The following is a 10,799-nucleotide window of genomic DNA, read 5'->3' as shown; positions in this document are numbered from 1 at the left end:
CAGGACAGATCTGTCCTCCAGCCAACCCACACCCAGTTAAAACTCCTCCAACAGATGTCATAATTGCTTCTGCTGTGAATAAAGTACCAGAGGTACACTTCCCCACATTTGTGGGGCAGGGGGATCACAGCAGTCCATCATCCATCGTTGGTGGAAAGGACCAATACTCCTCTAGCATTGAGGAATGAGGTGGCAAAATAGGCATACAACTGAACAGCCATGAAGGAAAACTAGAAAGCTTGCCACATTAGCTTTTGTTCTCTGGATGAAGAATGCAGTGCTTCAAAGTGTAGAAGGGTAATTCTTACCACTCACATATACATTATTATAAATAATCCATGGCTATGCCCCTGTTTTCTGGAGAAGACCACAGCCAACATGTCAGATGTCAATGATAAATGGGGTTTATGGCTGCACCGGTCACTGAGAGTCAGAAGCTTTCTGTCAAAAAAGTTAGGTGATATGAGATCCTGTCTACAGCTGGACCTTACCTCCAGACCCATTAAAGTCATCACCATGCATCATAAATTCACTTTTACTTGCAATCCTACTGTAGTGCTTTGAAGCCCTGCCAGGAACGGTTCTTGACTAGAAAGCAACTCTAAGCGAAGTCACACAGCCTGGATTACAAAAAAGGATTTGTAAAGCTTCTTCCCAGATCCCGAACGCCATCTTCTTTCAGTCACAACATGAACATGTTCTTTGTCCAGACTAGTGTGAATCATCAAGGGAAGCCAATTTCAGAACAGCAATTTGGTTTGATTTCTGTAAATGTAGGCAGATCTACGAAAATCCATGTGAATTCATCACCATGGTAACTCTGCTTCGGTGGCTTTCTCTTTTAAATTGATCAGAGGTCACTAGCTAACTTATTGAGAGCTGGGTTGTTACGATGATGATGATTATTATTATTAAATGTCCATACACACCCCTTCATAACTTTGAATATAGCAACATTTCTAAGAGCTTAAATTCTAAGACCTAGCCCAAAATAAAAAGGTGGAAGGAAAGCCGGTATGAAGATTTTAAAGTATGCAACACTCTATTGCCTTAACGGTGCAATCTTAGGGGAAGGAGTGGCAGTAGGCAAAGTGCAAAATCCAAAGCTTTGTTGGAGTGTGGTGTAGTGGTTAAGAGCGGTAGACTCGTAATCTAGTGAACCGGGTTCGCGTCCCCGCTCCTCCACATGCAGCTGCTGGGTGACCTTGGGCCAGTCACACTTCTCTGAAGTCTCTCAGCCCCACTCACCTCACAGAGTGTTTGTTGTGGGGGAGGAAGGGAAAGGAAAATGTTAGCCGCTTTGAGACTCCTTCGGGTAGTGATAAAGTGGGATATCAAACCCAAACTCCTCTTCTTCTTCTTCTTCTTCTTCTTCTTCTTCTTCTTCTTCTTCTTCTGCCAGCTGAGTGGAAGGTAGGGTGGATGTGTTTTCTCCTTAAACTGCTCCCTTCCATTTTTCTGCCTTAAAAAATCCTTTCTGTTATGCCCAGTTGGAAAGAAAATGTGTGTGCCAGTTCTGTTCCAAAGGCAAATCCAAAATTTCCCCTCACCCACTGCCCCCGAATGCATCTTTTTTGCCCTTTCTGCTGTCAAAGTGCTGGTGGCTAAGAGTTCCACACTTGCAGCAAAGAGGCCTCCACTGGTAGACTTTCTGCTCCATAAAATCCAGCTCCTGGGCAGACTTCCTAGAGACAGCCTTCCTAGTGCACTCTAGATTGCATAACGCTCAGGTTGAATCATTTATGGAGATGCCAATTTGAAAAATGTTTGCATAACCTGCTTCAGTTTGCCTTGAAATGTATATTTAAGAGTTTGTGCTTTTGCAGCTGAAGTTGTGCATAAGAGCCCTATTCAGGCATTAAAATGCAATGTTCAGAAGACTCAAGCGGGATCAGTGTGGATGAGTGTGTTAGCTCTCTCTCTCACTCTCACTCTCTCCACACACACACACACACACACTTCCCATCACATGGACTAATGGAACTGCACAAAGTGGGGAGCCCCCTGTATCCTTAAAGGCTCTCCACACAATTTTGAAACCTGATTTCCAGGGTTAGGAGACCCTCCAAAGTAAATTTGATTTATTATGCAAACTATCCATGCGAAAAAGCAATGAAGTACAGAGAGAGAGAATAATGTAAGTGCCGCCTAAATACGGCTGAAATCATTATTATGCATTTAGCATTTGTCAGTGATATGTTACAAACAAACAGGAGTAACAGTTAAATGTTACAAAATGGAATGCACTTCATTGGTGGCTAGAAAATGGCATGCCATGCAATGTGAAATTTAGGGTGTCTTGTACCAGGGGTGGCTAACCTGTACCCTCCAGATGCTGTTGAAGTAGAACTCCAAGCTCCCCAGAACACTGGCCATGCTGGCTGGGGCTGGTGGCGAATGAGCATTCAACAACATCTGGAGAACCAAAAGTTGGCCACCCTGATCCTATATATATAATAATATGTAGCTGTACTGTGGCTGAGATATATATATGTTCTGCATATAAACAATTGCCTTGGAGTTTGGTTTCTCCACTCATTATGCTGCATGGGAAGCCAGTTTGGAAATGAGAGGAGCTTTCAAAAATAGTTTGTGATTATCAAACCCCTGCCTTTCTAGGGGGGGAGAAACCACTGACCACACCTAAAGTACCTTTTTGTACCTCAGAAAAGCAGCACATGCCCACTGAGAAATTAATTTTAAGTACAGGGAAGTGTACATCATTAAGACAATGTGCAGTGTGTACTGAAGTGCATTGAAAGATCATGAATTAAAATCAGTTTGTCTTTAAATTGCATGGCACCCCTAAGTTAAAGTCCGGTGAACTGAGAGCTCCGCCACCTTGTATTGATCCAGTTGGCATTTATGATGGTGAGAAACACAATACCATGATGGCAAGAAGCACAAAGTGTTTTGCACAGTCATATTTCCAGACTATCACACTGCCTCACTTTAGGCTCTGCAGAACTTTGTAAGATGTTTGTTTTGTGAGTCTTGTTTTTTCAGTGAGTAGAGTGCTCTAGAATTGCTGGCACATTTACCCCATACAATTAATTTGTAGGCAGGCCTAAGAGAGGTCACATGGAAAGATTAAATAATTATGAACAGGACTGTATCCAATACACCACAGTGACCAGTTCTGACTCATTTTCACGTTTTGCCTCATTCCCCTCGATGTCTTCATAGTATTAGGACAAGGATGGGACAGCCTGTGGGCTCCATAACCACCATATATTTGAAGCATCCCCCCCCCAAAAAAAAAAAGAATTCTGGGATCTACAGTTTACCCATAACAGAGGTATAATTCCCAGCACGCTTAACAAGCAACAGTTCCCAGAATTCTTTGGAGGGGGTGCTTTAAGTTTATTTAGTGTGTGCAGCCTACTTCTGTAGTGACAGATTGAATTTGAATCACTTTCTGAAAAAGTGGGAGTCATTTCAATCCTGCCTTCTCTCCCCTAGATGGAGCTCTGAAGTCATATTTAGAGAACAGGGTATTTCATTGGCTGCATTCGTTTTATCTTCCCACACTGTTATTTATGATCTCACCCTTCATCGAGAGCAAGAACAAACCACCTTCTTGGCCGCAGCCCAATTTTATTTTCTTACATGGAGAATCTAACTTGTGTAAGGTGACTAGCTGCAAGCAAACTGATTCCATTCTTTGGTGGAATTGCAGGGACACCTTTTCTAATTGGCTACAAAAATTGTACAAATGTACAAGTATTATTGATTGAGCTAAATCTTTGCCATTAAAATTTGCATGGGTGGAAAGATTTAAAAAAGGGAAATCTATTATTTCTATAATTTCTAAATTCTGCAGGCCTAGATCCTAAGATAGAAGTTGCAGGTGGCAAGTTAACCTAACAGCCTCTCTCTGCAGGATTTGGCCAAGGGCTGACTTCTGCACAGTGCGGGACAGAGTGCTGGGGTCTGCTGGGAAGGGGCAAATCACCCAAAATAGGAAAACCCTCTGCCTAATTTTGGACGATGTCCTGTTAACTATATCACCAGGTGAGACATAACTAAAATCTTTTTGGTTTATGTTTTTATTCCCCCCCCCCCCCCCGCCCCCATAGTGCTTATGGTTTTTGGCATTTAGAACATCCTAATATTATGCCTCAATTCTGCCCTGGAGGGATTTTTGCCACTGAATCAAATTAAAGAAAATGCTTTGTTGAATCAAACATTCTTTCTACAAATATATAAGACTAGTTTAAAGGACTGCAAGAACTATTGCCTCCATCTGGACACTCTGATGTGTTTGTGTTTCACTTTGCAAACAAAATGGGTTGTATTCAGATTGACCTCAGGACTGCCGCTTCAAATTTAGAGTTAAGAGCCTGAAGCTCAATCTTTTCCTGCTCATTTGAATTGGTTTCAAACAGTCGTTGCCCCTAAAGCAAACAATGTACTTGGAGCCTTGTGGGCAATACTTGCAAGCCTATCCATGCTAGTAAGAGGCAGCTGTGAAAGAGGGTCATTTAGTGGCTATATGCATCCAAGGAAATTCAGAAGCCTATTTGCAGATACTTTGCTCCTCTTCAAAAAAGCAACAACTATCTATCCTGGACGTAGATGCCATAGTAAGTTTTTGGAGGACTGAAAAACACTGAGGACAGCAGTGGCTCTCTTCCAGTTCCACAGGGCTATTTATTTTCTGGACCCTCACACCAATCTGACTTTTGACCCAATTATGGCACTCTTACAGCCTTAGTTGACAAGACTTTGCCTAGAGATTGATGGGGTAATTGCACACCATTGATCTCATTAGATCGTCAGCGCCATTTATCATGAAGTATTGAAGATTGACAGAGATTTGTGGATCTGCTCCAGAACAATGCTGCTCATTTCCGGCATAAAGGTCAGACAGACAGATATGGCAGGCAAATTGTTCATCATCTCCCCTGGGATCTTACACAGTTCTACTTTACCCCTGCTTCAGGTTCTATATGAATAAGTCATCAATAGGCAAGATTTGACAATAAATTTGGCATGTCTTCCTCGCTGCCATCTAATTCAGCTACAGTGTAACCTTGCTGCTCACAGTGCTTGGCCATGATGAGGCTAGATGCAACTGATATTGAACCCAGACCCGATCTATCATGAGGGAATAGATTGGAATAAAAGATGTCCATTATCTCAAAACTGTAGCTGTAAATAGCCTTGGCTATGCAGCTGTGCTTGGAAGTCCAGGTTACAGGACTGGCATGGACTCCACTCTCTCTTACCAACTCCTATGTTTTGGAAGACCACAAACCTGAACAAGTTCCGGGGAGAGCCTGATGAATGCCTTCCTTGCCTTGAGCCTAGACTACCCACTGGGGTCTTCTGGGACCACCCTTAGTGATGGCCCAGAAGCTTCAGGAGCTACAGAACATGGCAGCAACATTACATTAAATATGGGTTGCCAAGATCCTGTTGCATTGACTCTTTGGTGCCTGCATTGACTTCCCATTCCTCTCCTGCTTTAATAAGGCTTGGACTCTCTGCATCTTTGAAAACGCTCACAAGACACAGGAGAGTAACCCCTGAACAACCAGAATCACCTCCTTGACCATACCTTCCAAGTATCAAGTTCAAAGAGTAAGGCTACACCCCTCACTGCCACCCTTTCCCAATGCCATTTGAGTAATCTGTAGCAATACCAAGGTGGACATGGTGGCCCTGCCCAAGCAGCAGCCACTATTGAGTGAGTTGGATCAGACGGTGCCCTTCTATGAGTGGGGAACCTCCTTCCACGGGACTTGGAAGCAGAGGAGGGTGGAAGGGTTTTGCTGATTTCTCTTCCTTGCTGTAGTAGGGCCCCCCTCCCACGCCATGCTCCATATTCCTTTGGCAAAGCACCCCCATTCCCTTGGAACAAAATTTTTGGGCCATAGGGGAGCAGAGACCCAAGGATGTTCCATTTGCTGAGCACAATTCTAGATATAAACCAGTGCATTCACATTTCACCATACACTTTGCTGCATCAACTATAGCCCCATTCATTTGATTTTTTCCATAGAAGGTACCAAGAATTCATCCTAGTGATTTTTAAAAAAAACAATCACATCTCTTTTTAGCTGAACTCCTCACTCAGTTTCTAGAAAATGCTTGCGCTACATCAGATTATTCCTATTAATGATTTTGTGTCACTATAACGGCTAGGAGGGGGTCTTCCCCTGAGTGTTATTTTTTTCCGTGTTTTAATTTATTTTTGTTGTGCTTGTCATTCATCAGTCATTATACCCAATATGGCTTTGTTCCTTTTTCCTGTAAAGACAGCAGCTATGCCAGTCAGAAATAATACAACTGTTACTTGCTTTAATCCTCTTGCCAAGCCTTTTAGAGAAGCCTCACTTATTATTGCACTAATGGCTGCTTCTTAATACTAAAAGCCAACGTACTTGTTTGTGGTTCATTATTTCCCGCACTGTGATCTCAAAAGCCACTCAGGCAAACATAATAAGGTTATGCATTTTAAAATAAGGAGGCAAAGTTTGTTCTACTCTAGTCATCTGGAAAAGCTACATTTCCTTACTTTTCAACAGCAGAGTTCATGCACATTAATATTGCACCAGGCAGGTTCTGAGATTCATTTACATGTGCCTGCCAACATTCCTTTACATGTACCTTCCATGACTACTCTGCCAGTCTTCTCTGACTGAATTTAAAAGCTTCTGTGCATCTGGTCAGTGCTAATGAAATATGTAGAGTACACAAGCAACATAGGAGCAGGCATTGCTTGATTATTCTGCAAATATCCTGCTATGAGCCATGAAGGTTACTTCCCCCACCCCAAGAGTGTTTGGTCCAGTCAAAAGGAACCCTAATTGTCACACCCGTGGCTTGAGACTAGCACAGCCCTTCACTAATTCCAAGCTAAAGCGTGGGTTGCTTTCCATGACTGTTCTTGGCACATCAAGTATTTGTTTTTTCTTCTTCTTCCCTCTCACTCTTAAAAGTGGAGAGCAAGGGACAGGAAAGGCTACGGGAGAGATCCAACAAACTAGTTATGTTAGCACAAGGATTTGTGCTTGGGCAACAGAACTTCCTTTCCCACTTCATTCTCTCAGCGCCTTAAGTCACAGTTATGCATTACCTAAAAAAATTGTGGAGACTCCAAGGAATAAAAAGTCTGTACTCTTACTGTTTGTACAGAATCATGGAACCAAGTTTAAACAGACATCACGAAATGAGTCTCTCATGGAATCACCTTATTTCAAAAAGACACACAAGATATATGACCCTTTCACAGAGTTGGTGGGTGGCTTCCAGTCAAGTTATTTTCTATGACAACAAACGTTAAATGAAGCCAGAAGACTTCCCAAAGCTTATTCTTTGAAATAAACTTAGAATCTTGGAATTTGTTCTTTGAACAAAACCCTACAAGTTGTTCTTAATGATTTTGTTTCAGCAGGTATTGTATTGGCTAACTTTGTCCCTATCAAATTTTGATGAGAAAAAAATGCATATGGAAGGCATTAGCATCTTTTGAAGGTGCATATTAACAAATATAGGGTAGGAACACACACAAAGAAATTCAGGGTGATGCTGCTGAAAGATGCAAAAACATTAGAAAGCCAATGAATGATGAAGCCTTAGAACCAAGCAAGCAAACAATAAAAATAATTAAAGGCTGTTTCACATATTATCTTTGGCTCTCAAAGAAGAAAGGCACTGTTCTAAAAAAAATCTGAAGGATATATTGGGAGATTGAGGAAGTGGTGGTGGACTCTGCAGTTGCAACTATGCAACAAAACCAGTGTTTTGTAGCAGCAAAGTGAAAGAGAAAAATATGGACCGATTTGGAATTGTGAGCATAGCTCAGATAAATGTCATTTAAGCTTTATACAGGTAAGAAGAACCTAGGAAACTGAGTGTCAGTCATGGAGAGAGAAGCACAGGTATTTTTAGACTACCTGGAAGTTCATTAGAGAGATACCAAAAGTGTGTAAAGCAGAGAGACTTTGAAGCACAATATACCTCCTGTTCTTTTCAATGGAAAGACCAAAAAAAGAAAGTTTGCTCCTGAAGTAAATGGGTCATTCTGCATGCAACAGCTTATACAGACCCCTGCATACTTGAGAAGCCTATCAATCAATCAATCTTTATTTACGGCTATTAGCCCATAAAATATGTACAAACATAAAAAGCACAGAAGCATAAAAACCAATACATCTAACGACAGAAGAGGAACACCACAATGCAAGGGTGGGACATTGAGCAGTGACAAATAACAGCTTGGGGCCCGGAAAGATCCAAGGGACGGTTCACAGAAAAAGGAGAACTGGTGACGAGGTCCGTCATGCGCTCTCATCATAAGGATGAGAAGCCTATGAATTAAACTTCTTTAAAAACTCATTGATAGGCAAAACATGAAGCCCTCCCAATTGTCACTGTACCCCAACTCCCATTATACCTGATCACTGGCTATGCTGGCTGTGGCCAAAGGGAGATAAATCCGGTTATAGAAAGCAAAGCAGCATAGAAAAAGCTGCTTTACTATACTGTGATAAGACAGAAAATTAAAGAGGCTGTGATTCTCCAAAAGCATGCTAAACTCAGCATTTTGCTTTCTTGTAAGCCACTGTTTTGAGAACAGAAAACAACACTTCTATTAACTGGCAATATAAGTACTAACCGGGGTTAAACCAAAACGTCTTAATGTCAAATATTGAAACAATGATCAGCATTAAATATTTCACAAAATATTCACTGAGCCAATATAGAAAAGTGCTGCAGCCAGGAAAACTAATTCACAAATATTTGGCTTGTTTAACTGCAATCATTTAATGAATGGCAGCCGAGTCAAGGAACAGTAAAGATTACTTATTTTGTAATAACGTTTAGGTTACAAAAATATGGAAAAGATACATGTCAGTAAGATCCCGATTAGTTTATTTTACAAAATGATACAGGAAAAAGTCTTTGCATGATTTTAAATGTTTATGCATTGCATTTAGGTATAACTGAACAAAATGGCAAGGGATACAAATTTCAACAGTTATTAATTAAAAAACTACATCAAAATATTTAAGTTAGGGCATAGCAAATAATAGTAACTAACCTAGGTGTTTAATTTTTCAACTTATTTTAAAATTCATATACTGTTAAGTTTACACCATGGAGAAAGAATAAAGTTTTGCCTCTCTCCGCTTTTACAGGGAAACATCTGGATATATTCATCAAGATAATACTGCTGTCTCCAGCCCACCCCTGCCATGAATAGCAAGACTGAGAGAAACATTGATCCTCTCTCACCTGTCTGTATCACTGTGCATAGTAAGAGCTAAACCTGGAGATCCCACATTCATTTGAATGTGGAATTTCGTTAACCCTGTTACAATCCCATTCTTCATAACTGGGTTACAGAAAAACTAATGTTTTAATAAGACAAGGCTCTCCCAGGGCACTTGTATTCTACTAGATAATTTTGCAGGAGACAAAGGAGGGAAATGGAAGCCCAGGTGCTGCTCCCCATCTCACTACATCCTGTTGTTATTATTATTTGGCCTCTCACCGAAATCAGCAATAACCCAACATTTGACAATGATGATTACAGCTGCTGTTACGTAAAATATTTAGTGTGTTCTAAATATTAATTGTACAATCAAAAAGCACTGCACTTTAAACTTGGCGTTCCTGTAAGAAGCATTTATCAATTTGATTATATTAACTTTTCAGCACTGTCAAATTGAATCAGGCATAAAGTAATTTAAAACTCAAGACCAGCAAAAAGGCAACTAACATAATGACCGCAGAGTGCATATTGGAAAAAAATTATAGTACTGTTTAATCATTCCTTCATAAAATTAGCTCCTTTGTGACTATATATGTACATATTAGCTTAACTATAATACAATAGTATACTTAAAGATTTCATTTTCCACATTGGCAAATATGTGAACTTTTCCGAGAGTAAAGTCCAATGGTGGCATTTTCACAGTTTTAAATTGCATGCTTTAACCTTCAGAACTTATGGGCTGTCAACCATAATAGAGGGATGGCTCGTCATCACTTATATCTGAATCATCTTCATCCACTTCACCTTCAATAACAGATTTTTTCCCTTTGCAGCATGACACAATTAATCCAATTAAGAAAACCTGTGAATTTAAATCAGTATAATGCATTATTCGTGATCAGTTCAAGGGAGTAACAGATTTAGAGTCAGGCAACATTGCTGTGTATCAAATGATATGATAATTGCAATTATGTTAAAAGGTTCAGTTGGATTTATAATGACCTCCAAATAAGTTTACTTACTGCAATGAACGCCCAATTGCCAAAGTAATATGCAGCACTGAAGAACCAAAACTGGTGAAGGAACAGGTAAGTCCGAGTAACAGTGCATTCATCTGGAAGAAAAGAAAAGAACAAAACTTAAAAGTGTGTGGCAAAAAAAATGTTATTAATTTTAGGGAATACACTGCTTTAAAAAGTCACAACTGCTAAAACATGCATGGGTTCTCTTAAAAATAAAATACAGTTACTTTAAAATTGAAGGTACCACTATCACATAAATTTATTAAGTACTAAGACATTTTTTTTATTTCAAAGAAGAAATCAATGTTCATATTTTATACCAATACAGTCAGTTTTGTTTGATCAAAATCTTAGAATGCATTTACATTTTTCAAAACCTCATATGGACTCTTGCACTCTTGTATTTGAAGTGAATATGAAAATTGAATAAAACTTGCCCCTTCCTATGAAAAGTGTTCTGGATTTTTTTTACTGGACATTGCTAGGAGATTACAATAAGGCCCAGCTACATCTCACAAGCAAGATTTGGTTTTTTAAAAAGGTAAAGG

The 10,799-nt window shown here is 40.1% G+C and overlaps 1 protein-coding gene across 1 annotated transcript in view; it reads right to left on the bottom strand.

The window, feature by feature from the left end:
- Nucleotides 1-8,862: 8,862 nt before the first annotated feature.
- LMBRD1 (LMBR1 domain containing 1) overlaps nt 8,863-10,799 on the bottom strand; it is a 50,415-nt gene continuing 48,478 nt past the window's right edge. The window contains exons 15-16 of the mRNA XM_079970487.1: nt 10,252-10,343; nt 8,863-10,091 (exon numbers count right to left, since the gene is read on the bottom strand). Of these exons, the coding sequence (XP_079826613.1) occupies nt 9,972-10,091; nt 10,252-10,343 (212 nt within the window). The 3' untranslated portion in view covers nt 8,863-9,971. The remainder of the gene's footprint in view (nt 10,092-10,251; nt 10,344-10,799) is intronic.

This window comes from Podarcis cretensis (assembly GCF_951804945.1).
Source record: "Podarcis cretensis genome assembly, chromosome: 3".
Lineage (NCBI taxonomy): Eukaryota > Metazoa > Chordata > Lepidosauria > Squamata > Lacertidae > Podarcis > Podarcis cretensis.
This window is presented reverse-complemented; position numbering and strand designations above follow the sequence as displayed.